This window comes from Ovis canadensis, chromosome 17 (assembly GCF_042477335.2).
Source record: "Ovis canadensis isolate MfBH-ARS-UI-01 breed Bighorn chromosome 17, ARS-UI_OviCan_v2, whole genome shotgun sequence".
Taxonomy (NCBI): Eukaryota; Metazoa; Chordata; class Mammalia; order Artiodactyla; family Bovidae; genus Ovis; species Ovis canadensis.
The window spans coordinates 79,131,642-79,159,218 of NC_091261.1; the positions used below are offsets into that span (position 1 = coordinate 79,131,642).

At 48.9% G+C, this 27,577-nt stretch overlaps 1 protein-coding gene across 7 annotated transcripts in view; it reads left to right on the forward strand.

The window, feature by feature from the left end:
• NF2 (NF2, moesin-ezrin-radixin like (MERLIN) tumor suppressor) overlaps nucleotides 1-27,577 on the forward strand; it is a 71,165-nt gene that overhangs the window by 26,850 nt on the left and 16,738 nt on the right. For all 7 annotated transcript variants that reach the window (XM_069557235.1, XM_069557233.1, XM_069557239.1 and 4 more), the window contains exons 4-13: nucleotides 1,292-1,375; nucleotides 10,502-10,570; nucleotides 11,550-11,632; nucleotides 13,484-13,559; nucleotides 16,397-16,531; nucleotides 21,317-21,391; nucleotides 22,592-22,705; nucleotides 25,228-25,350; nucleotides 26,403-26,620; nucleotides 27,162-27,267. In XM_069557235.1, coding sequence (XP_069413336.1) covers nucleotides 1,292-1,375; nucleotides 10,502-10,570; nucleotides 11,550-11,632; nucleotides 13,484-13,559; nucleotides 16,397-16,531; nucleotides 21,317-21,391; nucleotides 22,592-22,705; nucleotides 25,228-25,350; nucleotides 26,403-26,620; nucleotides 27,162-27,267 — 1,083 coding nt within the window. The remainder of the gene's footprint in view (nucleotides 1-1,291; nucleotides 1,376-10,501; nucleotides 10,571-11,549; nucleotides 11,633-13,483; nucleotides 13,560-16,396; nucleotides 16,532-21,316; nucleotides 21,392-22,591; nucleotides 22,706-25,227; nucleotides 25,351-26,402; nucleotides 26,621-27,161; nucleotides 27,268-27,577) is intronic.

Below are 27,577 nucleotides of genomic sequence, written 5' to 3' on the forward strand. Positions count from 1 at the left end.
TCAATGGTAAAGAATCCACCTGCCAGTAGAGGAGATGCTGGTTCGATCCCTGGGTGGGGAAGATCCCCTGGAGAAGGAAACGGCAACCCACTCCAGTATTCTTGCCTGGGAAATCCCACGGACAGAGGAGCCCAGCAGGCTACAGTCCATGTGGTTGCAAAGAGTCAGACATGGTTTAGCAACCGAACAATAAAACAACCAAGCTTACCCCCCAAAAAAAGTGTGTATATATATATATATATATATATATATATATATATATGCATATGTATATATATTCGCGCTACAACATTCTCATGTCAAAGGGAAGCCCTCTCAGCTTTTCTGTAGTGTGGCTTAAAAACCCAAGAGTTAGAGTTGCCCTGCTTTAAATGAAGCCACACAATGACCTTCTCGGCCCCAGAACGTCCCGGCCTTATAGAGATGGCTTTCTTGGAAGCAGTGCCTACTCTCCATTTGACTTTGGCTCAATTTACCCTCCCACTGAAATGCAGGAGTGCTCTCATGGCTGAGTAAGGCAAAATTTACTACTTTTATGAATCTGGTGACTGTTGACGTCTGTGAAGGAGAGTTGGCTTTCCTGTTGTGTTTATTTCAACCTGCCCCCACTTGAGGAGGCCCTCCTGCCTCTCTGTCTGGAACATCCCCCCACCCCACCAGGCTAAGAAATTAAATGCCATGAGATATGTTAATTCAACATTATGGCTTAAGAATTATATTTCCTGGACCTCACGTGGACTTAAAGGTTTAATCGATCAAGCTTTTATTGCTTCCTTTTTCCTTAGAGCAGGCATATTGAAAGCGATGGTTTTCTCCCTGCAGTCATAACTCAGTGGCCTCGCTGACTTTGGGCTCGTGTTAAGACTTCAAAAAACAGACTCCATTTGGTCTGGTTGTACGTGTGCTCAGCAGGGGCCAAGGCTGCAGTCTTGGCCTGTTCCTGACACCCCCTCAAGTTCACAGCTCTCCTCCGTCACAGCCCAGTCAGTCTCTTTCTTAACCACTGCAAAGACTGTTTTCTTCTTCAGCATTTGATCGTGAACAGAAGAGATAAGATAGGGTTTTGTTTTTTTTTTTAATGCCTAGCTATCTTACCAGTAACTTCTCAGGGCTGAACTCCCGACTTGTCAGCAGCATTAAAAAAATTTTTTTAAATCATACCCTTTGTCAGAAAATCATTACAGGCAGGTGTGGCAGGGCTCGTTAGAACACCCAGCGGTACCGGCTGTGAGCCGTCCTCACGGCCCTCCTCCGCATGCACGTTGTCACGCCTCCCCTGTCGCCCCTGCAGGTGAAGAAGCAGATCTTGGATGAAAAAATCTACTGCCCTCCCGAGGCGTCTGTGCTCCTGGCTTCTTACGCCGTCCAGGCCAAGGTAGGCTCAGAGAAGATGCAAGCATTCTTTCTGAGTGTTAATGCATGTCACAGGATCATACCAGACATCCACTTCTCTGGACTCTCTGGGCTTCAGAGAGACTTCCCCTGGAAAGCGGGATGCTCTGGGATGTGTGGGCTTGGGGACCACTCTCACTGTCTCACTTGTGTACCATCTTGTGAGAGAGTGTGTGTGTGTGTGTGTGTGCCTACCAATGATAAGTGTACAGCTTGATGAATTTTCTGTGTAATCCTGTTTGAACACATGGTTAATTATATTCGCCGCGCCAACCTCTCTTTTCATTAACTGGGAAAAATGAGTTTATCATCTCCAGTTTTGGCCAGACGTGGCCGTGAGGTCAGAAAGGCCCAGGTGCTCACTGCAAAATCTTCTTCTGAGGACCAGCAACCCTGTATGTCAGGACCACACCCTAGAGAATGTTCTGTTTCATGCCCCCCGACGGGCATGCTGGCTCTGCTTATGGTGGGCACTGCAGGCCCTCGGGCCCACTGAGCCCAGCTGAGCTGTCTGGTGACCTGAGAGTCTTTTAGAGAAATGGCTGCAGTTTGGGACTGGTGGGGCAGGGAGCTGTGTTCCTATCCGCTCTGTTTTTATAAGATGAACGTAGGGTCTACCCAGGATGCTTCATGCCCCTCAGGTTTCCTGCTTTAGTCACATGCCACTTGCTTTCTTTTTTTTTTTTTTTTTCAGCTTTTTAGCTTACCTGGAATATAGCTAATTAACAATGTTGTGATAGTTTCAGATGAATACCTGAAATGCAAAGGGACTTAGGCATACATACACATGTATCCATTCTCCCCCAAACGCCCTTCCATCGAGGCTGCCTGTTGACATTGAGTAGAGTTCCTTGCTGTGCACACCAGGACCTTATTGGTTATCCATTTAAAATACAGATGTGTGTACATGTCCATCCCAAACTCCCTAACTATCCCTTCCCCGCATCGTTTCCCCCCTACATGCCTTTTTCCCTTGGTCCCTTCACTACCCCCTTTCACTACAGCATGGGAAGATGACCTCAGAACTGGGTCACTTTCGTTAGCTTTGTGATTTTGCACAATCTTTTCAGTTATCATTTTTCTTTTTTAATTAGAGGTCTCCATAAAGCCATTTCCCTGAAACTAATTTCCAGAAATTAATAAGACCGTCAACTTCTTAGCCCACTTTTTAAGGGGAGCTTAAGATAATTTCAGATCAAAGCCCGGAAGGAAAAAAACTGGCCCACTGTTTGAAGGAGAAAAGGGTCTGTACTTGTTCGTCACACCAACAGAAGCATCTGGGTCGCTGGATGACTTGTCTAATATTTGCTGAGTATTTGCTGGCCAGAGAGGAGGCTGTTGACTCTGTCATGGATACAGACACGAAGCGAGCATCTCTGCCCTCATGGTTTGTTCAAGGTCGTTTGGGCAACCTTGGGTAAAGCTCAGGGCAGAGCCCGCGGCCTTGGGGTTGCATCTTGTGCCTTGCCTGTCCCGCTGCCCTGACAAATGAGTAATTGAGAAAACAGAATGGGCCTGGATTCAACTAAAACATATGCTTCCTTTTCTGCTTTGATTAAGAATATTAATAACAGGGGAAAAAAACATGTCCTTTCAATCAGTAGCTCCCTGACAGTGATGAAGCAGTTGTTGTCACTTTCATTAAATCCGAGCACTTCCTGGCCTGGAACCGAGCTCCTCTCCCGCCCGCTTTCTCCCCAGCCAAGAGGAGGCCCAGGCTCCCAAGGATACCACCTCCCTCTGAAGGACTTCAGTTCTCAAAGGCCACACTGTCTTTGCACAAACTGCGGCGGCAGGGGGGGGGTGCAAATTCAAAGGCTACTTGTGGAAAAAAAATAACTTTTCAGGGAACCAGCAGATGTTTGCTTAAACAGGTTTCACTGTAGGAAAGCCCTCCTGATTTGGATCCTCCTAATTTAGAGATGAAAGTGATGCACAGACATCATGTGTGGTTCACATGGAGAAGCGTGTTCTAGCTGTTTTTCCCGGAGTAAATTGTCACAGTCGTACAAACAAAGGTGATCTATGGTTTCGAGTCTGCATTTGGGAAGCTAAGGATTATTGGACCATACTTCCAGTTTCTAGGACAGCTGTTGCTGTGAGTAGGGTGCCTCTGGTGGTCACGTTGATCCGATCTTATACGTCTGTAGCATTTTACCGTTTTACACAGTGTTATAACATAAATATTTCTTGAGATTCCTCAGAGGAGTCTTTTCCGGAAGCTAAGGATCAGGAAAGGTTAATAATTTGTCTCACAATACTTGATGTTAATTCTGCTTTAATTGGAATTTATAGCCCACTATTTTTTTGAGGTTTTTTTTTTTAATGTATATACCATTTTTTAAGTCTTTATTGAATTTGTTACAGTACTGCTTCTGTTGTTTATGTTCTGTTTTTTATTTATTTTTTTTTTTTGCCCAAGAAGCATGTGGTATCTTACTTAGCTCGCTGACCAGGGATCAAACCCGTGCCCCCTGCATTGGAAGGCAAAGTCTTACCACTGGTCCACCAGGGAAGTCCCCCTATAGCCCACTTCCTGATGGACAGGATTCGAAGGAAAAGGGAGCTAGAGAATGGAGCCAGGATGAGAACCCTAGAGTCTGATTGCCTCACTTAGCTTTTGCTCATACCATGAGAGGAGTCTCTGGGTCCCACACCGGTCCACCCCTTTCACTAAACCCCAGGTTCATTTATCTGGTCACACCCCTCCAAACTTTTCAATAAATTGTACCTGTTCCTTCCATTTCTTCTTTCCCACAACCTTTCTGAGACAGACAGGAACTGTAAAAGTGTGGTGGGGAAAGTGAATTTGAGTGCATTAACACATGGGATGTAATTATGCACTAATGTATTCATTACAGTGTTTCAGCTGTTCAGCTGATACAGACACAGTTCATTCTAAAGCATAAAGAAACAATTACCCTTAAAGCATAAATACAAAAATTAATCACATGGTTCAGTTAACAAGAACCATATTTCATAGTTGGAGTTTAGGTTATATTTCAATTAAAAATATGGGCTGGTTTTGTTTTGGGTTTTTTTTTTTTTGGCCTAGTCATGTGATGTACCAAACCATCTTGCAATGTTTTAAGCCACCTGTTGGATTTCATATTGACAGTTTGAAAATGTGTTCTTATTAAAAATGGCTTGGAGAGGGAATGGTATATAATTCCCCAGACTTGCAGGGCTGGCCAGCAGATTCCTAATGCTCGGAGAGAGGAAGGGCTGGTGGGAGGGAGAGGAGGCTTGTTGTTTCTCAGTGCGCTCTGATGTCAATCAGGGGCAGAGCGCCAAAAGGCGACTCAGAAGTTGGGTGTCTGTAAAGTGTAGGCAGAGCGAGTGTAAGAGTTGAGGCTGGAGAGGTCTGGGATCAGATCAGAAAGAGTCTTAACTTCACCCTGTGGGTGATGCAGAGCCAGGGAAGGGTTTATATTTAGACAGATCCTTTCTTTGGTGGCTGTGTGCAGGACAGAATGGAGGAATACCAGTCTGGAAGCAAGGAGACCTGGTAGAAGGCTGCGGTGGCCATCTAGACAAGACTGTGGGCTTCACACCTTGGGCAGTGCTCAGCTGGGTGGGAGGAGGCTGACTCTAAGATGTCCAGGTAGGGGGCCAGTGCAGGGGGCACGGGTGCAATCCGTGGTCTGGCAGGATTCCACGTGCCAAGGAGCAGCTGGGCGGGTGTGCCACAGTTGCTGAGCCTGAGCTCTCGAGCCCTTCGGGCCCCAACTAATGGAGCCCTTATGCCTAGCACCTGTGCTTCTCAACAAGAGAAGCGTGTCCGTGCATCGCAGCTGGAGAGTAGCCCCTGTTTGCTGCAACTAGAGAAAGCCTGTGGGTAGCAATGAAGACCCAGCACAGCCGAAATAATAGTAAGGTTTTTAGAAATAAAAAATATCTAGGAAAAAAAATATTCAGAAGGGAAAATTTGATATAAGTGGTGCTGTCCTCTGCATATCTCCCTTTTGGAGGGACTTATCATTTTACAAATGGGTATTTTCTCTCTCTCAGTGTTGATTTTGAGATATGTCATGTTGGACGTTGTAGATGTAGTTCAGTGATTCTAACTGCTGTATGGTAGCCGTTGATGAATAAACCTAATTTATTTTTCCATCCTCCTGAGGATGAGGCAGGTTTACTTTCTGCTGTTTCCCTATTATAAGTAGTGTTTTACTGAAAACTCTTTATGTGCTTCCTTGTGTATATGTGCTAAAGCTTTTTCCCCTTAAGGTACATCTCTAGAAGTAGAATTCCAGGCACATCCTTGAATATAAAGAACTCATAAGTTTCTAAGAAAAAAGACAGCAGGACAATGGGAGCACAGGGTATGAACAGCAGGCAGTTTATAGACCAGGAGAAGAACCTGTAAATACGAAAAGCGCTCAGTCTCACCAGTAACTCGGGTGAGACTACTGCACTCCTGGGAATGCAGGAGACCTAAAAACCGAGGGTTTGACCTCTGGGTCAGGAAGATCCCCTGGAGCAGGGCATGGCAACCCACTTCAGGCTTAAAGCTCAACATTCAGAAAACGAAGATCATGGCATCCGATCCCATCACTTCATGGCAAGTAGATGGGGAAACAGTGGCTGACTTTATTGTGGGGGGCTCCAAAATCACTGCAGATGGTGATTGCAGCCATGAAATTAAAAGACGCTTAGTCCTTGGAAGGGAAGTTATGACCAACCTAGATAGTATATTCAAAAGCAGAGACATTACTTTGCCAACAAAGGTCCGTCTAGTCAAGGCTATGGTTTTTCCAGTAGTCATGTATGGATGTGAGAGTTGGACTGTGAAGAAAGCTGAGTGCTAAAGAATTGATGCTTTTGAACTGTGGTATTGGAGAAGACACTTGAGAGTCCCTTGGACTGCAAGGAGATCCAACCAGTCCATTCTAAAGGAGATCAGTCCTGGGTGTTCATTGGAAGGACTGATGCTGAAGCTGAAACTCCGATACTTTGGCCACCTCATGGGAAGAGTTGACTCACTGGAAAAGACCCTGATACTGGGAGGGATTGGGGGCAGGAAGAGAAGGGGACAACAAAGGATGAGATGACTGGATGGCATCACCAACTTGATGGACATGAGTTTGGGTGAATGCCAGGAGTTGGTAATGGACAGGGAGGCCTGGCATGCTGCAGTTCATGGGGTCGCAAAGAGCTGGACATGACTGAACTGAACTGAACTGAACTGAATCCCATGAACAGAGGAGCCTGGCGGGCCATGGTCCATAGGGTTGCAAAGAGTCAGACATGACCAAAGTGACTTAGCACACGCACACACATGGAAATATTTCAAACCCATGAAATTGCCAAAGAATTGATGCTTTTGAACTGTGATGTTGGAGAAGACTCTTGAGAGTCCCTTGGACTGCAAGGATATCAAATCAGTCAATCCTAAAGGAAGTCAGTCCTGAATATTCATTGGCAGGACTGATGTTGAAGCTCCAATACTTTGGCCACCTGATGTGAAGAGCTGACTCATTGCAAAAGACCCTGATGCTGGGAAAGATTGAAAGCAGGAGAAGGGGATGACAGAGAATGAGATGGTTGGATGTCATCACTGACTCGATGGAGATGAGTTTGAGCAAGGTCCAGGAGCTGGTGATGGACAGGGAAGCCTGGTGCGCTGCAGTCCATGGGGTCTCAGAGTCAGACACGACTGAGCGACTGGACTGAGCTGAAACAACAGGTTTGTACTGCATAGCACTGGGGCTTGTTGTTTGGTCCCTAAGTCATCAACTCAATGGACATGACTTTGAGCAAACTCCAGGAGACAGTGAAGAACAGGGAAGCCCGGTATGCTGCAGTCTATGGGGTTGCAAAGAGTCAGACACGACTGAGCGACTGAACAGCAATTGATTTACAGGAGCTCCATATATTATGAATATTAATCTTTTATCTTTTTTTACATGTCAGTCTTGTCCGTCCTTTTCATGTTTTCAGTGACTTTTGATTTCAAATGATTTCATCAACCTTAATATACACCAACCTTAATATGTTCTTCAGTATTTTATCCTGATGTTTTTATGGATTTCTGTTTATAAGTTTAAGTCTTTAATCCATCTGGAATTTAGTGACTGGTGTGTGGTAGGGATCTGACTACTTAGTCTATATATGCATTGATTAGACCTTTGTGTTTTGTGAAATCCTATTCAGATCGTTTGGTCTCATTTTTCATATATATAAGCAGAGGAAAGTATGGGTTTCTGTTTAAGAAGTGACTCTGAGAGTCCTTTAAAAGGTGGACTCCTTTCTTTTTTTCTCATTTCTTTTGTTGTGAATAAACCTGTCACAGTTTACCCCAGTGAAAAGCGGGTACCTTCAGACTCTCTTTAAACCATACATTAGGGATGGAAACATGCTATTTATAGCAACAGAAACATTTTCTTTTTAAACTCTGAAGTCAGGGATGGGGGGCCAGGAGGCTACCTCAAAGCTCTAAACTTCTCACAAGTGGCCAGAGGTGGTAAAATGAAACTAATGAAAACGAAAAGGTTCTGGGAGAGAAGTTTAAGATGCAAAGATCCACATATCATTAAACTCTTGACTTCCCTCATCATTCACTGGCAAATTGGTTTCTTAAAATTTAATTTGGTCTCAACGTGAACCGATTCCTCTCTCCCTTCCCTAAGCGTGGACAACATCACCCCGAGCGTCCTGGGTCTTCCCTGCGTGTGCTATCTACTCTGTGCTTGGGTTTTTACGCCCACTTGACACCATCTCTTGACATGTCCTTAAAATTCATTAAACAGCCAGCCACCCCGTCCTTTCCCCTTGCGAGCCTAGAACATCTCTGCTGCTCTGTTCGCTTTTCCTCCCAGGAGGCCGGTGAACTCCCTTCTTGAATTTAAATTCCACTGGTTTATATCAGGGGTGGACCCAGGTTTTGTGGGGCCAGGAGCTTCTATAATTTAGGGGGTTCTTTTAATGCAAGAACACCAATTATGAATATAAAATTAGGTCAAGGCCCATGCAGGTGCAGAGGCCTGAATCCCAAGCCTCATTATAGCTTCCCAGCAGATTCACTCCTGCTTGTTTTACCAGGGAGCCTCTGTACATGAAAGACGGGGGAACAGCTGTCTGCATCCATAGGGTGGTGTGACTCTCCTTTATATTCACCAGCTGCCACAACTTGAGGATCTTCTTCTTTTGTTTTGTTTTAAAGACATTTAAGAGCAGACCCATACCTCAAGGTGGCTTTAATGTCCGAAGTGGAATTAGTCCAGGGGAGAAGTTCCTTCAGCAGCGTCCCTGCCACCTCCCCGGTGCTCAGATGTAACGTTTGATTATTTGATCAGTGCCGTAGCTGGGAGCTCAGTATGATAATGTGGGTCATTACTCTCGCAAGCCTTTGGAACCTGAATTTATAGCTCTCACTTTGCATATCTGCTTGCAGAAGCACTCAGAGAGGTTTGCAAGTGCAGCGAGGGCTTTATCATTCTGTCCCTCCAAAAATCAGAGAAGCCAAGAGTGACCAGCGTCTTTATAAATAACACAGGGCATGACAGTGACACCTGATGCCTTATGAGCCGGGCACCGTGCTTCCTTGACTCTTCATCCTTGACACACACACACACACACACACACACACACACCACACACACACACACACACACACACACACCCAGGAGGCAGGCACTATTCTGACCCTTGCTTCCAAAGGTTCCCCACTCGAGGCCTCGGGACAGTCCAGAGTGCCCCTTCAGAGCCCTCCAAGACCAACGCTCTCCTTTGACAATTTGGAAGCAGGCTTGGAGAGGTGGCATGACCTGAGTTTTTATCTTTTGACATGAGGTTGTGTTGAATGCTGTGTGTTAGTCATAGTTTAAAAAAAAATTTATGGGTATTCCATTTGATCCCCCAGGGGAGTCCTGTGAGATATGTACTGTTATTATCCCCATTTTACAGATGAGAAAACTGGGACACAAAATGTCCAAGGTCACTGCTAAGAAGTGAAGGGGCTGAGATTGAATTTTTTTTTAAACTGAAAAAACAATGCAGTACAATTCTTCTATTTGCAAGATAATTATGAAATTCCTAAGAGATATTGATCCTTGGGGCTTTTACAAAAGAGTGATATGGGATGAAGGCGTGATTTCCAGTTGATGATAAACATCTCTTTTCAATCCCATGAGTGTCAATTGAAAAACACACCAGAAATCTAAACTTGAGATTCTTGGGAATGAGAGGGGTGGGCCATGTCCGGATCCATTGTGGTGGGATGTAGAGCCAACTGCCAAACATTTTTTTTTTTTGCCAGTGTTGGTAGTGAAAAGCATAAATATTTATAGAAGATTATACTAAAATACTGAGCTTTGTCATTTTGGATCAAGAGGAAAACCACTGAATGCTAATTGACAAGAGACAGGGTTTGGTGTTCTATATATTTTGTGGTTAGTTTCTTGTTAAAAATAACTCCTTCATTTCTGGTTATTTCCTGGTCAGACTAACTTTCCAGGAAAGAAAGAGATAATTGGTTTGAAATCAGGAAGTTCCAAGTTATTGTCCCCTGTGGGTACATGAAAATGCAGGGCCGATTTCTGGCCCTCCTAGTGATTCTCTTCTGCAAATTTAGGAAAATCAGTTAACCTTTTATTTATTTATTTTTTTATTGTCTGTACGGTAAGGATGACAGTGTTGGCATCAGATTTTTCCAAAGCATTTTTCAGAGCCTCGAGTGAAAGCTATTAAAAATATTGCCAGCACTGTCCCTAGCTCCCATCTAGCACTTGGCTCCAATTCCCAGCCACTTAGAAGCATGTGTAGGTAAGACTCTTATCACCCGATGCTAATCACATCTCACACCCAGTTGTGTTTCGTTTGGCTTCCTTCAGGAGTTAGAAAGTGTAGCCCCATTTCTCTACAAATGTCACAGTCTTATTAGCACGTCACCCATCCATCCCGTATGGGATTATGCAACTCTGTTCACAGATACAATCAGCTTTGTATCTTCATCCGAGGATAACAAACTAGCGAGGCTGAAATCTTGACTTGTCATCAGAATTGCGTTGCTTCCCGGGAGCTGGGAGGGACGGAGGCCGAGTCGACCCGTTCAGAAACGCAGTTGTCTCTAGAATCTCAATCCCTCGTTCACCTTCTCTTCTTCCAGTACGGCGACTACGACCCCTCTGTTCACAAGCGGGGCTTTCTGGCCCAAGAGGAATTGCTTCCAAAAAGGGTAAGACGTTAAAATTCCCGTTTGGGAAGACATAACCAAAGGACCTGCAGAAATACAGGATGGCCGTATTGAGAATGTTTTCATAAGTGTTTTGTCATCAGTCTTGAGTAAAGATTTGTGGAATTCCTTTGGGGTTATTAGAACAAGCGTGGCCTGTAGTTGGTCCTTTTTGTAAAGGTAGGTGAGCAGCACTGGTTCCCAGGGAGGGGCATGGAGCCACCTGAGTTCAGCCCAGCAGAGTGAGCTGTTTGTAGCTACAGGGGGCAGGTAGATGGGTGGGCACTGTAGCTTTTAATCCCTGGTGTCTTTGGTCTGGTTGATTATCCACAGAAGCAGGCCTGCCCTCTCTTTAGCCACTTTTGATTCTCTAGCTCCACTCACCTGTCATGTGTGATAAAGGCCTGCTCCCCCCTTTCCCCTGGTTTGACCTGCGCCCCTGATGGCTTCTGTAAGAGTCAAAGGCAGCTCTCAGGCCAGGGAGTCCTGCTTCTGAGCAAGGTCCTGCCTCTGGGCTGCATGGCCCAGGAGAGAGGGGCCAGTGCCAGCCCGAGAAATGGTGCAGCCTTCTGAGTTGTGACTCAGATCGGACGATGCTCATTTACTCACCCACCTCTGCCTGTGATTGGCCCCCTGTGTACGGCTTTTGGGGCCCCCCTGGTGGCCCAGATGGTAAAGAATCTGCCTGCGATGTGGGAAACTCAGGTTCAGTCTCTGAGTGGGGAAGATCCCCAGGAGAAAGGAATAGCTACCCACTCCAGTATCCTTGCCTGGAGAACTCCATGGACAGAGGAGCCTGGAGGGCTACAGTCCATGGGGTCGCAAGGGGTCAGACACAACTGAGCGGCTAACACACACTCACACACACATACACACACATGCCTTGCTATTTTGTAAAAATGATGCATAATTATCAAAAAGGCGCACAGTACTCAAACTTCTTTTGTGTGTGGGTTTTTTGTTTTGCTCTCTTCCGCACCAGGTAATAAATCTGTATCAGATGACTCCGGAAATGTGGGAGGAGAGGATCACAGCCTGGTACGCGGAGCACCGAGGCCGAGCCAGGTGAGGCTGCTCCTTGCTGATGGACGTTTCCCCGTGGGCCTCTTTTTTCTTTTTTAAAGAACTGCAAAACTGGGACGTGCTTGTTGAACAAAATGCAGTACCGGAGTACACCAAAGAAAAAGGGAGCGCTGGCAGCCACTCCGGGCTCCGGTACTGTGTGTGTCCTTTTGCTAGCGCGTGGAGGCGTGGGTACTTCCCGCCTGTCGGGATGTACAGACCTGCCAGAATGTACAGACCTGCCACGTTCACTGCTCATGTGGGTCCATTTTAAGCTTCCTATTGTGTGCGTGCCCCGTAGCTTTTGCGTCCATCCCTTGACTGATGGCGTCTGGAGTAGCTGTAGGTTTCTCAGTTTCACGGAATGTTCTGCAGTGTACAATCTTACGTCATGATGTACTTGTATGAGTCGTTCTGAGGAGAGATCCTTCAGAAGAAAAAGAGTTGCTGAGTCAAAGGAGGTGAGCGTTTTGTGTCTTGAAAGGTGCCTCCCAGATCGTCCTGCAAAAAGGCTGTACCCCTTTTCATGCCCGTGGGCAGAGCATGAAAGGGCCCCACCTCCCTCCCCCATCCAATCCCCAACAATTACCAATCTAACTTTTGTGATCTCAAAGGTGAAATTTTGTATCTCAAGTATCATTAGCTTTTCCCCAATCACTTTGGGAATTAATCATCTTCTCATTAGCCTTTAACATATGTTTTTTTTCTGTTTTTCAAACCAACTTCCTATGACATTTTTTTTAACTCTTAAAAAAAAGTACACCAGAAAGTGGGCAGGTCATAAATTTAACACCTGATGGACTCTTACCAAGTGAAAACACCAGGTGACCCCCCTCATTCCTCCCCCGAGCTGACCACTCTCCTACACACAACTCACGGGTTGGTGTGGTCAATCTTAAAGGTGATTTGAGTGTGATCAGTTTCTGTTATCTGGGCCTCACTTCTTTCACTCAGGGTCATATTGTGCGATGTGGGCTTGTGGCCTGTGGCGGTGGCTCCCCCTTTCTTTCTCTTTGCTATGTACTATTCCAACGTGTTAATAGCCCACGCACCATTTATCCACCCCGCTGCCGACAGTCATGTAGATTGCCGGGTTGTTTCCTGGTTTTTGTTGTGACGAATAACATCAAACAATCTTCCAAACAATGGTACGTCAACAATACATGTGGGATTTCAAGTTGCTTCAGCTTGCCACCATGGTGTCCCCTCGGGGTTGAATTTTTAAAATTCATTTGAGGCCATTTTGAGATTGGAGAAGAGAAGAAGGCAAGGTCATAGACTTAAGATGTTTCAACACTCTACCTGTCTGAGAGTTCTTTGCAAGTCATCACTACTTCAAGAGCTGCCTTTAAGTCTGACTCATAACTTAGAAGTGGGCGTCCTGGCTGGGGTTCTACAGGCTGGATTGCTCTCACCCCAACTTTCAGCAACACCCAAAGGAATCAGATCAGGAAGGGAGCTCTCAGGTTGCTTGCAGACAGAGATGCTTTGTTACCAAAACCTTCTAGGTGAAGAAATCACGCAGTTGGATAAAGCAACAGCTGAAATGAAATTGTGAACATCCAGATCCATTTGAGGGAGCAGATATACCACGTGCTCATCTCGAATTACTTGAGACGGGTGTCACTGTTTACCAAGGGCAAAGCGTGAAATTGAAGCCAAGAGACACGCTAATGAATCTGTTCTCTTGTTTTCACGGGGATGGGAAGTTCTGCCTGACCTCAGTGTGGTTAATAGACTCAGGGTTGGGCAGAGCCGGGCTGGGAGCTGCCGGGCTCACGTCTTCACGCAGGTTCGAGGCTCAGCTTGGCACCCGCTACCCTCCAGTGACAGAGTCTTTCCTTCTCTTCGCAGGGACGAAGCGGAGATGGAGTATTTAAAGATAGCTCAGGACCTGGAGATGTATGGTGTGAACTACTTCACAATCCGGGTGTGTGGAAGCCCCTGCGAGTTCCTGGGGCGTAGATGGAGGCGGAATCGGGCAGACTGCTAAAATGGGTCCTTCCTGGTCCCAAGGTGGCAGATACTTGGCCGGTTCAGTGGCCAACAAGGGAAGAGGCAGGGGAGAGGGTCTGAGAGCCTCAGTTTCTATTCTGGGCCTTCAATTAGATGCTAGGTAATGAAGTGTCGGTGGAACCTCGGGGGGGCCGTCTGAATGCTCTGGTGGAACATTTGATTATTTCTGGCTCTGTGAGATCTGGGCCCATGGGGATCACCTGTAAATACTTTCTCCCCTCAGGACACGAGGAGAGTAAAGCTGCTTTTACAGATTACTGATTTGTTTGGGTGGGAACTCTCCCTGGCAGGCTAATTGGTTTTCTACTCAGACCATTAATATTCCGCTGTCCTCTGGGAACCCATGGCTTGTACACTGGAGAAGCATTTGTTTTCAGCCCCCCGTCCATCCCTGAGAGCATCTTTTTTTATTTTTATTTTTTTAGCACCCTGAGCATCTTTCTCCCAAGGTTCTGTTGCTGGATGCAGTGCCTTCCAGAGGATTCATACAATTTGCTGACCTATTTCATAGCCGGTTCCAAACTGTAGATGAGCAGACAGTTAAAAAAAAAAAAACAACCATCCGCACTGGGCCACCTTAGTCATTACAGTTAAGGCTTGCTTTCCTGTTTGGAGTGTCCATAAATTTTGTATTTATTGTTGTTTAATAACTAAGTCATGTCCTACTCTTTGAGACCCCATGGACTGGAGCCTGCCAGGCTCCTCTGTGCATGGAATTTCCCAGGCAAGAATACTGGAGTGGGTTGCCATTTCCTTCTCCAAAATTCTGTATTACATTTAGGTAAATTGAAACACATTTAAAATACCCTCGGGATAGCTTTCTACTTTGTTTTCTAAATACATATCTTTAATGGGTTATTTGCATAAAATAAGGCACACTGACAAGTCCTGTCATTTTGTACAGTGTACAGATGCCTAAAAGGTTTTCCATGATAACGCTGAAGGTTGATTTGTAAAGTGTTATCGATTTATATTTGCCAAACATTTGGTTTCTTTAAGGGCAGACTCATTTGACGCATTTCTGTGGTTTTGTCCATACAACGTCTCTTGCCCCACCACCTACATTGTAGAAAACTAGATCTTTATAGTTCTTAAAAAAAAAAAAAAAACAAGAAAAACCAGTTTTTTGGGGGGCACTAATTCTACAGCAGCAGTCAGACTACATTATACTATTCTGTGCGTGTATGTCTCATATTGCATGACAGATGAGGGTAAGGAATATTTTAGTGTCTTAGGGTTAATGTTCCTGAAATTTTGCCATCATCTAAGGAAGCTGTGTGCTTGAAACAATTTAAAAGGGGCTTCTTCAGTCCTCGCCTCTCTCTGTTTATTCTCTAGAAGTCTTGGAGTCATCGTGATAGGAGACGAGAGGGTGGGATCCATTTTTTTTTTTTCCTCTAAAAATTTAAGTTAGAAACATAATGAAATATCTTGTTTTCCAAAATGTAGATTTTCAAAGCACAAAGCCTCACTTGTGTTAATGCAGTGGTTTTAAGAGCCCTGCAGAAGAGCTCACGACTCTCCCTCACGCTTTGGTGATCGCACCTGACTCCAGGGTGTTAGATGGAGTAAAAAGATTTTCTCCTGCACCTGCTGTTAGCTTGGTGCTTCTCCTCACAGTCGGGGCACGTCCTTCGCTTGCCGACCTGTTTTCCTGCCCTGGAGTCTTGGTTCCTTTTCCTTGTTGTCAGCAAGGGAGTCAGACGCAGGGAGCTGGCTACCACCGCTATTCGAGGGCCAGACTGCACAGGGCAGGGGCCCACACCCGAGGAGGTGTGCACTGGTCTGCAACGTGAGGGCCCAGGGCATCGCCCTCCAGTATGCTGGGTGCTGGCTGGACTACCATTAGAGGCATAGCCTGCATGCAACCTGTCAGTTAAGTTTTCAAACAGCTTTATTGGAGTATAATATACTTTCAAGTCATTTTGATATTTTTTTCTCCCCAATATCTTACAATAAAAAATTTCCAACATACAGGGAAGTCGGAAGACTTTTGAGTGAGGACCTCTGTACACCCGCTGCCTGGATTCCACAGTTAACAGTTTACTACAGAACACGTGCTTTATCACATTGAAACTGCATTTTAAAGTAAAATAAAGCCACCTGATCACAGCTCTTAGAATTTTCTTTCTGGTAGTACAACCACCTCTTCTTTTAACATGAGGGGTGTTTAACCCTACAGGTCTTTATTCTACATCTGTGATAAGCCGGCTATGTAATTAGCAGTAACAACATTTCCATTACTGCTGTCTTAGCCGCTGACACTTCCCGGGTGGCTCAGTGATATAGAATCGCCCGCCAGTGCAGGATTTGATCCCTGGGTTGAAAGATCCCCTGGAGAAGGAAATGGCAACCCACCTGAGTGTTCGTGCCTGGAAAATACCATGGACAAAGGAGCCTGGCGGGCTCCTATCCATGGGGTTGCAAAGAGCTGGACGCAGCTTAGGACTGAGCACGCACACTCACACGTTGCCTCTTGCTGGCAGAGGTGCAGGGTGCCTGGGGCGGTGATGGGTGCCCCCAGTGCCCCCTCCATGGGACACCCCAGTCGTCAGAACCGTCTCATGTTGCCTCCCCCTGCCCCAGTGCAGGAGGCTGGAGGCCCCCCCAGGATCGAGGACAGTGGTGATTTCTGTCAGGAGCTGTTGAAACGTGTCACACGTAATAGTCTATGTCAATTCTTTTGGAAGCTGAGCAAGACCTTGAGCCTCAGCTGGAGCTGACGGTGGCTGTTCTCTGTCGAATCTACAGAATAAAAAGGGCACAGAGCTGCTGCTCGGAGTGGATGCTTTGGGGCTTCACATTTATGACCCTGAGAACAGGCTGACCCCCAAGATCTCCTTCCCGTGGAACGAAATCCGGAACATCTCCTATAGCGACAAGGAGGTAGGTCGAGTCTGCACAGCAGACACCCCGGCAGCCCAGCTGAACCTTCTCTGTCTCTCCTCCTTCCGGAGCAGCCCAGGCCAGCCTGCTCCTTGTCAGCAGCAAGATCCTTTAATTCCCAGGCTTTGGGTTTTTGCTTGTTGATTTTTATAGCATTTACAGAACAATATTGGCATCCTGTTTTCAAATAGTATCACTAAACCCTCCCTACTGACTAACAAGAGACCAGGAAGATCAATTTGTCAGGACTAAGCCCCAGAGAACTGTAAACAAACCAGAAAGTAACCCTTTCTTATTCCTTGGCTTTCTATTTCTGGTGAGAATTCTCTTTGTCTCTTAAATGTGGTGTTTATTAAACTCTCTCTGCGTCCAGAGCTTGATTCAATGTGATGCAGGCATTTATATATACATAAATCTTCATAGGGCTTCCCTTGTGGCTCAGCTGGTAAAGAATCCACCTGCAATGCGGGAGGCCTAGGTTCGACCCCTGGGTTGGGAAGAACGCCTGGAAAAGGGAAAGGCTACCCACTCCAATATTCTGGCCTGGAGAATTCCATGGATTATATAGTCCATGGCCTCGCAAAGAGTCAGACACGACTGAGAGACACTTGTACTCACTCACTCAAATCTCCATGATACATACATGAATTGTATGTATTATATATACTATACAAATAACATATACATACCAGCAATGATATAAACAAGGATATCAGACTAACTTGCTTATAAGAATTCAAGAATAAGGAACTTCAGATAACTTGGATGAACACCCTAACGCAGAATTCAAGTAGTACTGTATAGGATGGTCCTATATAGTGATAAGGAGTCCATGGGGTTGCGAAAGTGAGTGGCTGAGCTGACTGACACAGAATGGACTTTTCCCAAATGCTGTAATGCCGTGTCCATTCCCTCACTCATGCGCTCATGGTTAAGTTTTACAAATCGCTTTATTTAATAGCTGATTTATTTTTGGCAGTGCTGGGTCTTCGTTGCAGTGTGTGGGCTTTCTCTAGCAGTGGAGGGAGGGCTTCTCATTGCAGTGGCTTCTCTTGTTGGGGCGCACAGGCTTTAGGGCGCTCAGGCCTCAGTAGTTGCGACTCCCAGGCTCTAGAGCTCGGGCTCAATAGTGCTCGGGCTTAATTGCTCCAAGACATGAGGAATTTTAGTTCCTGGACCAGGGATCAAACTCATGTCCCCTGCCTTGGCAGGCGGATTCTAACCACTGGAAGTCCCCCTCCCTGGTTAATTTTCAAGGGATTTTCGAGCATCTGCTTGGTGTCAGGCTTCGTGAGGGAAACAGAGATGGAGCGAGTACAGTCTCAGCCCTCAAGGAAGTTCTAGTCAAGCAGTGACTCAGCTGCCGTGACACATAACTGCAGCGCGAAAGGCCAGTGACAAAGAGGGCGACGATCCGGCGCTTCTCTGCCAGCCAGCAGCTTCGCCCCGGCTCTGATTCAGCCCTCACAGGAACACCGCCGCGGGAGGAGGGGTGTGTTCTGGCAGCTCTGCGCCCCCTCAGGAAGCGGGGACCCAGAGGGAGCAGGGGAGCTGTGTCAGGCAGTGGGGCACACCAGCAGAAGCCACGCCCCCGGCGGTTCCCGGGGAGACACAGAGGACGAGCCCCGAGACTCAGGACACGGGGCCCAGGAATGCAGGCCCAGGCAGTGCCCCGCGGCGGGCTGGTACCCGCACACCCAGGCCCGAGCGCGGAGGGAGTGAGTAAGAGATGGCTCACGTGGTCGCCTGCAGGCCCCCACCTCCAAGCCGGTTTCCTGTTTTTGCCCTTCCCTCATGTAGCAGCTCTGAGGATAGGAACACCAGGCCCCCAGTTGCCAATACGTGGCTGAGCTCCCCTCGGCCACGCTTGACGAGACAGATTGAGCCTCTTAACTCAAAACATTCTGGCTTTCAGATTTTTTGCACGTAGCCCAAGAGATGAGCATTTAAGGTATTTTTTTTTAAGGCCCTGAAATGGAAAGTTCCATGTGACTCAAAGCAGCAGTAGGGTACGCCGGTAGTTTTTCACCTCTAATTTCATAAAAGTCTGTTTACGGCACGTCCGCACACTTGGCGTGCTAAAAGGTCCCGAGATGCTCGTCCTTCACAGAAGCCAGGCAGCAAAGGCTCCCCTCATACAGCCCGACACGAAACTCTAATGTTCCCTCTCCCGGGCCCGGGCACCATCGCCTGCCAGCATGTCAGGAACTCACGCAGCCCGGGTGGGACGTGATGGGAAGGAGTCTGGGGCATTCTCCCCCGTGCTGTGACAACACAAGTCCGGTTTATTCCAGATGACCCGTGGACGCCGCACGCGTGCCCCAGAGTGGCACAGAGCCTGTGGAGTCCCCGTTCCTTCAGGTCTCCCACTGGCAGCCCTGGGGTTTGGCAGCCAGGCCAAAAATAAGCTCTCGAAATTCATAAATAGCAGCCTGCACAAGAGCAGCACTGCTTCTCAGCTCACCTGACCAAAAGCCACACAGAGGACCGTTCCTCTGTCCTCCGTGTGCTCCCCCTTTGTTGGACAGCATAGCATGAGAAGGAAGTATCTAAGAATAGAGCTTCCCCAGTGCCTTTGTCTGCTTAGCAAGTCTTTCGTGGGAGTGGGCTTTTCACATCCAAGGTGCAGCTTTGGAATCTGGGCTCTGTCCGATCTCATCAGGAAGAGGTGAGAGCACCAGCTCTTTTCTTTTTATGCGGCGCAGTCCCCAGTCTGGCCCTCGGGTCTCCTCCTGATTTCTCCCCCATCCCCATCCTCATTCATCTTCCTCTCCCCTTTGATTGTGAGGGTTATGTCTTCCTTCTCTCCTCCAGTGCGTTCTTCATCACTCGTGACTGCGTTCCTTCTCTTAGCAGCATTATCAAGCCATCCCCGTGTTGGGAAATCTGGGGTGACTCCCTGACTGCTGTCACACCAAATCTAAGCCTTGCTGATTGTCCATCCCCAGCCCACCTCACCACCCCCAGCTCCTGCCTTCCTCCCAGTTTCAGTCAGTTCAGTTCAGTTGCTCAGTCGTGTTCAACTCTTTGCGACGCCATGAATCGCAGCACTCCAGGCCTCCCTGTCTATCACCAACTCCCAGAGTTCACTCAAACTCAAGTCCATCGAGTTGGTGATGCCATCCAGCCATCTCATCCTCTGTCGTCCCCTTCTCCTCCTGCCCCCAATCCCTCCCAGTATCAGGATCTTTTCCAATGAGTCAACTCTTTGCATGAGGTGGCCAAAGTACTGGAGCTTCAGCTTTAGCATCATTCCTTCCAAAAGACACCCAGGATTGATCTCCTTTAGGATGAACTGGTTGGATCTCCTTGCAGTCCAAGGGACCCTGAAGAGTCGTCTCCAACACCACAGTTCAAAAGCATCAATTCTTTGGTGCTCAGCTTTCTTCACAGTCCAACTCTCACATCCATACATGACTACTGGAAAAACCATAGCCTTGACTAGACAGATCTTTGTTGGCAAAGTAATGTCTCTGCTTTTGAATATGCTGTCTAGGTTGGTCATAACTTCCCTTCCAAGGAGTGAGCGTCTTTTAATTTCATGACTGCAGTCACCATCTGCAGTGATTTTAGAGCCCCAAAATATAAAGTCTGCCACTGTTTCCCCATCTATTTGCCATGAAGTGATGGGACCAGATGCCATGATCTTCGTTTTCTGAATGTTGAGCTTTAAGCCAACTTTTTCACTCTCCTCTTTGACTGTCATCAAGAGGCTTTTTAGTTCCTCTTCACTTTCTGCCATAAGGGTGGTGTCATCTGCATATCTGAGGTTATTGATATTTCTCCCGGCAGTCTTGACTCCAGCTGTGCTTCCTCCAGCCCAGCGTGTCTCATGATGTACTCTGCATATGGGTTTTCTCTTATATATGTATACTTATAACTTCATTTATCTGTTTGGCTGTGCTGGGTCTCATCGCAGCACAGGCTTTCCTCCAGTTTCTGGAGCAGGTGCTGCTCTCTGGTTGAGGTGCGCAGGCTTCTCATTGCGGCGGCGTTTCTTTCTTGTTGGGGAGCGTGGGCTTTAGGGCACGCCGGCTTCAGTAGCTGCGCCGTGTGGGCTCAGGACTTACGGCTCCCAGGCTCTAGAACACAGATTCAATGGTTGTGACGCGCGGGTTTAGTCGCTTCAGGGCGTGTGCGATCTTCCCGGATCAGGGATCGAACCCGTGTCTCCTGCATTGGCAGGCGGGTTCTCTACCACTGAGCCACTAGGGAAGCCCCTCCCATGGTTTTCTCTTGGTCATCGAAGAGCTAATGCTGTGTCTCTCTCTCTCACACGCACACACCACATACACACACATGCACACACATTCCCACACGGTGCTCATTTCCCCATCTCTGTTTTATTTCTATTACTCGCCCTGTCCAGAATGCCCCTCCCTCCTACCTTTTAGCTTCTCTGTCATGTTCTTTGTCTAAGAGCAGCATGTCCCTCCTACTCTGAGGATTTGAGATCTGTGCCACCCAGCGAGGCAGTGATGATTGATGTGACCTGTCGAGCCATTGACGGTGGTTGGTTTAGTTCTGGCCAGGCTGAGAGCCTCCTGAAGGCTGCCTTAGACTCCGGGGTGGCCCGTCCAGCATTGGCCTCAAGGTCGGGCCCACCTAGGGTTTAACTTCAAGTTTCCAAGCCCAAGGTGGTGCTAAGAACCCAGCTTCCAGGATCCTGAACGTCCTGGGACAAGGATCTTTGCCAGGGGGTCGCCACCTTTGTGGAATTGCCCGGTTGGTGGTAGCGCTCTAGGCTGTCGGAAACTGAAGCTGTTTTCTGCGTTTTCCTTTCAGTTTACCATTAAGCCTTTGGATAAGAAAATCGACGTCTTCAAATTTAACTCCTCAAAGCTTCGTGTCAATAAGCTGGTAAGTTAAGATCCTGGTTTATTATTATGGACTGTAGTTTTTCTGAGAAAGTGAAAGCCTTTTTTGAACCAGTATCAGAGCGACACATTGTGAGGTGTAAAATGATAACCCGCTTGGTATGTGCTTTCCTGATCAGCCTTGAAAGACTTCTCTCCAGCTTCACTGGAAGGTCACACTTACGGGTTTCCCCGGTTACTCAGCTGGTAAAGAATCTGCCTGTAATGCAGGAGACTTGGATTCTATCCATGGGTCGGAAAGATCCCGTGGAGAAGGAAGTGGCGAATACCCACCTAAGTATTCTTGCCTGGAAAATCCCATGGACAGAAGAGCTGATGGGCTACAGTCCATGGGGTCCCAAGAGTTGGACATGACTTAGCCACTAAACCACCACCAGCAAAAAGTCAAATCTACATTTTGTGATGAGGAACTTTTTTTAAGTTATTTTTATTAAAGTACTTCATACATATGAAAGGATAAGTATAATGTATCTATAAGAAATAAAGAATGACAGAAATAAACAACTACTTAGCCACTACCCAGCTTTAAGAAGTGCCACGCTCCCAGACTTCCCTGGTGACCCAGTGGTTGACTGAGGCTCTGTGCTTTCACTGCAGGAGACATGGGTTCAGTCTCTGGTTGGCGAAGTTCCACCCACCATGCAGTCTGGCAGAACAAAAAAGAAAAACAGCACACTCCCATCACTGTGGGAACCCCCTCCCACACTGGCACCCCACCAGCCCTCTGCTCCCCAAGGGTGACCAATGTTCTCAGCTGTGTGCTAAGTACCACCCCCCCGATAGTCAAGAACTTTTATTTCACGTATGGCAAAACAAGGATACTAGCAAATTTTGTATGTTCTTGAAATGTATATATGTGCTGTCAACTGTATTCCTCTGTTACTTGCCTTTTTTTACCTTTTTTTTTTTTTTGAGATTTATCCATGTTGATGCTTAAAACTATGGTCCTGAGTAACTAACCGCATACTTCACTGCTGTGTAGTACTCCATCGTATATTGTGTGATACATGTTTTTTCCCTCCACGCTCCTGTTAGTAGCCAGTCAAGTGCTTTCTGCGTCTGTGTGTGCCCACTGGTGTGCACGGGCAGTCGCTGCCCGGGAGTTCAGAGCACGTCTCCGTGTAGCCCTGCACACAGCCTGTGTCCACGGGTATTCACACGTCCCCTGCTTTCCTGGCCGCAGATTCTCCAGCTGTGTATTGGGAATCACGACCTGTTTATGAGGAGAAGGAAGGCCGATTCTTTGGAAGTCCAGCAGATGAAAGCCCAGGCCAGGGAGGAGAAGGCTAGAAAGCAGGTGAGCGGGTGTTGGAGCTGCTACTGTCGCCCCATGGGGGCCTCGGCCCGGAGGTCAGGGGTGGCCGAGCTCTGATCATGAAAGTGCCTGCTCTCATGTTGCCCCTGTTGGATCTTTCTGGCCGATGAAATGATGGTGGGACATCAGCTCTGGAAATGAGGAGTAAACTGTAACAGGGTATCTCAAAGACACGTCCCTGGTTACTTCTCCAGTGGAGTGCGTGAAGCGTGGTCAGCGCAAGTTCGGGCAGAGATAGCCAAGCCCACACGCATCCATCCGTCTATCTTTCTAGCCATCCATCTACCCATCCATCCATCTCTGGTCCGTGCAGCTAAGCTTTCGTTCTTTCTGCCTGCCCGTCTCCTGTGCCCAGACTTTTTCTTTTCTAATTAGCTGGTGATGGAATACAGGGTGCACCCAGCAGCCCGCTGATAGAATGCTAATTAGACCCCGGCCGCACTTCCCCGCTGCAGGTCAGGCCGGGCAGCACAGCGGCCACAGTGGGAGGTGCCGGGAGCCTCCATTAGCATCCGTTATCCTCAGCCTGGACCATCCGCACCATTGTTTTCCACTCATAGACCTTTCTGACTCACCGAAACCCACACTGCTTATGTGAGCCTCGCTGCTGCAAATGTCAGTCGTGGTTGTGGATGAACCACCAGACAGAGGAACAGCAGCTGCAATCAGCTGCCCTCGGACTTGCAGGCTCGGAGGGTGATGATTAGTCTGTGTGTAGCTCTCAACTTCGGATCCTCCAAAGAGGCTGGCTCCCAGCCCTGGGATTTAGGACAAAACGCCCAGTTGTATCCATTGTGCTCCCGGCTCTCCATCTCTTTGCTCTCTTGAGACGTCAGGCCATAGACATACTCACTGGGATGCTTTGAGTGTGTGTGTGCGAGGTGGGGTGGGGGAGGGCAGTGGAATGGGTTTTGTTGGACAAGAAATGCTTGTGGGCCAGTGCAGGGTCATAGAGGCAACTTCAAAAAGATCCCTCTCTACCCTCCTTATGGGCAGAGCAGAGCTCAGAAGCTAGAGATCTGAACAGGGCAAGGAAGCGTGTAAGCCTCCAGGCTGTGCAGAGAGTAACATGAACACACCCCTGACCCACACTGCTGGGAGGACGGCAGACGCGCGTTCCCGACATCTGGCGGCCGCAGGTCAGGGGCTCCGTGGCCCAGCAGGACAGACGTTGACCTTGGTGCCACACATGGGACTTAGTCTGAGACCCCAGTGAATGACTTAACCTGCCAGGCCTCCATTTTCTCATCTGTCAAGTGGAGCTGAGGATCTGTCTTCTGCGTCTCAGATCAAAGGACACACTGTACCTGCGGGTCTTTGTGGCTGAAACCACTTTGCAAACGGGGACATTCCTTATGATTGAGGTGGAGGTCTCAGGGAAGGTGCAGTGCTGGGAGCAGAAGGGATTGTAGGCGTTTTTCAAGCAGATGATAATGGGGATCTAGTCATCCACATAATGGAAATTCTCACATGGTAGAAATCGAGAACAAATTGGCCAAGCTTTTCATTGACCTGGAAGAGGAAAATTGGAGAAGAATTTATAGGATTTTATTGCTTGTCTTTGCATTATTCCTTCGATGCCCAATGCCTTTTTTTTTTTTGCTTAGTATTTAGAAAAAGCAGCAGTCTTAGAAATCTTGAGTTGGGGAAAAGGTTAAAGCAAGAAATAAGTCATTAGATGTGCTTTAATTATTTAAGGAAGAAAATAGTGCAGTGGTCACTTCTGGCTCCTGCTTTCTGAACTCAGCTAGGGCCCTAAGATCACAGAGAATAGCACTTGTCCTCTTCTTGTTCCCCTTATTAAGCTCGGCATGTGGCCCAATTAATTCAGCGATCCAGAAGGCCAGGGAGGCAGCAGTGGTGGCTTAGTGCTGGTGCCACAAGGAGCGGGCCCCGTCCCCTCCTGGCTCCTTCCTGTCGCAGGCCTGGCTCGGGAGTTGCCTCCGCATGAGGCTGTGGGGTCTGTACCTCGGCTGCCGCTGCCTCCCCTGTAAAGTACAGCATGCGAGCTGTTAATGCATCACACGGACGACGTCACCGCCAAGGGTCAGAGGCGAGAGTGGAGCCGTTTGCTGATGAGACTAGGGGTGTGGGAGGGGTCTGTGGGTGCAGGGGAGAACGCAGTCTGTCTCTGCAGCTGCCCCTTGGGAGGAGCCTGTATCGCATCCTTTGAGCCGCAGAGCAGGGCCACCACGGCCTCCCTGCACAAGGACTGCGTTGGCCAAGTAGCTGCTTCCACACCCACCATGCACGAACGCGCCCGTCCATCCCAGGGGAGGCTGGCTCGGCATTCCGCTGCTTGTTCATTTACCGCTCGGTGATTTTTCAAGGAGCACGGCTTGCCACTCGACAAGCTGGTTCAGAAGGATGGAGGCTGGTGGGCAAGGGGAGTCACGCTGGGTCCCTAAAGTGCAGGGAGGAAAAGGGTCCTCAGAGGGAGATTCTGGCACTGGGCGTCCGCAGGTCGTGGGCCCCTGTGACCAGTGGCCGCGCCTCCCCCACAGATGGAACGGCAGCGCCTCGCTCGGGAGAAGCAGATGCGAGAGGAGGCTGAGCGCACGCGGGACGAGCTGGAGAGGCGGCTGCTGCAGATGAAGGAAGAGGCAACAATGGCCAACGAAGCCCTGGTGACGCCCACGGGCCGGGTCCCTGGAGGCCCCCCTCGGGGTCGGGGTCCAAAGACCACGGCGTGCCACGCGCTGACGTCTCGGCTTAAAAAGCCCTGGTGACGCCCGCGGGCCGGGTCCTGGGAGGCCTCCCTCGGGGTCGGGGTCCAAAGACCATGGCATGCCACTCACTGTAACGTCTTGGCTTAAAAAGCCCTGGTGATGCCCGCGGGGCCGGGTCCTGGGAGGCCTCCCTCGGGGTCAGGGTCCAAAGACCATGGCGTGCCACTCACTGTAACGTCTTGGCTTAAAAAGCCCTGGTGATGCCCGCGGGGCCGGGTCCCAGGAGGCCCCCCTTGGGGTCGGGGTCCAAAGACCATGGCGTGCCACGCGCTGTGACGTCTCAGCTTAAAAAGCCCTGGTGATGCCCGCGGGGCCGGGTCCCAGGAGGCCTCCCTCGGGCTTGGGGTCAGGCCCCAAAGACCATGGAGTAGCCACTTGCTTTGACGTTTCGGCTTAAAACAAACATTGCTTTCTTTCCACCTATGTTTGCAGGAGCAGGCTTAGGCTGAGTTCAGCCTCCCAGGACAGGCAAACTTCACTCACCATGGGTCACCTTTCCCCGGGGTATCTCAGCCTTGGCCCCCCGCTCATCTGGCCAGGTGGTCCCCTGGTGGGGGCCGTCCTGTCCACTGAGGGCTGGTTGGCCGTGTCCCTGGCCTCTATCCGCTGGATTCCCCATTTGTGACAAACAAATTCATTTCTAGACACTGTGATGTGTCCCATGAGGGCACAGTCGCCCTGCTTTCGAACCCCTTATTTAAAGAGAGAGAAGGACAGAGTTAAGCTGGTTTTCTCCCTCATAAAGTGTAGCCTCAGCTCAAATGGGCCCCCGCGGATGGACCCCCTGAAGGGCCTTCTCAGCAGTTGAAGTGTGTGGCTTGGGGACCAGCAGGGCCCCAGGATGTCCAAGACACTGGTTCTTGCTGACCTGGGTGTCTGAGACCTGAGCAGGGTGGGAGGACAGGAACGGGACCCCCCATTTTTCCGCTGAACTGTGCTCCTCTCTGCAGATGCGGTCCGAGGAGACAGCTGACCTGTTGGCCGAAAAGGCCCAGATCACAGAGGAGGAGGCAAAGCTCCTGGCCCAGAAGGCGGCAGAGGCCGAGCAGGAGATGCAGCGCATCAAGGCCACGGCTATCCGGACGGAGGAGGAGAAGCGCCTGATGGAGCAGAAGGTGCTGGAGGCCGAGGTGCTGGCACTGAAGATGGCCGAGGAGTCAGAGAGGAGGTGAGCGGGTGCCCCCACAGCCAGTCCATCTCCTGGGCCGGCCAGAGGCCCCTTCCCGCACGGCCAGAGGGGCTGGAGCCAGGCGGGTGTAGGGATGCTGTTCTCTGGTTCTGTGGACCGCAGTCCAGACGTGCCTTTGCACCGAGCCTCTGGCCCTTGGACGGTTGTGTTTGCAGGAAAACTGCCAAGCTTATTCACAGGCTGCTTTTAGCTGAGGAGACATGAGACTTTTCTTACACTTACACAATATGCTGCTTCTCCTCTTTTTTTTTGAGAGGCGCTTGGGGAGACAGCAGTATTCACCATGCTCTATAGGCGGGAGTGGGGCTGGACAGGCCACCCTGGCTCACGGCCAGGTCCAAGGATAGAACTGTGGTCTGTGCTTTGCAAAGACGATTCAAGGCTCTGGGTGTCCTTGTCCCACAGCCATCAGATGAACACTGGCTCGTTCCTAGTCTGAACTTCCTAGAGCGTTTCCACTTTCGCGTACCTCCAGCTCCTGTGTCTTCTGTGGAGCTGACGGCCCCTCCTCTCCTTGCAGGGCCAAGGAAGCCGATCAGCTGAAGCAGGACCTGCAGGAAGCCCGGGAGGCAGAGCGAAGGGCCAAGCAGAAGCTGCTGGAAATCACCACCAAGCCCGCGTACCCGGTGAGCCTGGGCTGCCAGCCACCCTGCCTCCAGCCTCATAGGTTCCCCGGCCTCCCAGCCCTCAGGTTCCCTGGCGAGGCCCTCGGGGTGACTGTTAAGCAAATGCACGGCAAAGTGAGCAGTGGAAAACATTCTAGGGCCTCGAAAGCGTGGTGTGTAGGGAAGCAACATGGTTTAAGCAGAGGGACAGAGCAGGAGGTACAAAAGAGTGGCCCCAAAGAGTAGTAAACAGTACCACTTGCAGCCTTGTGGGGCAGGCGGTGGGAGAGGTCTGTTGGGGCTGCATTTCAGGTGACCCTCTGATCTGGGA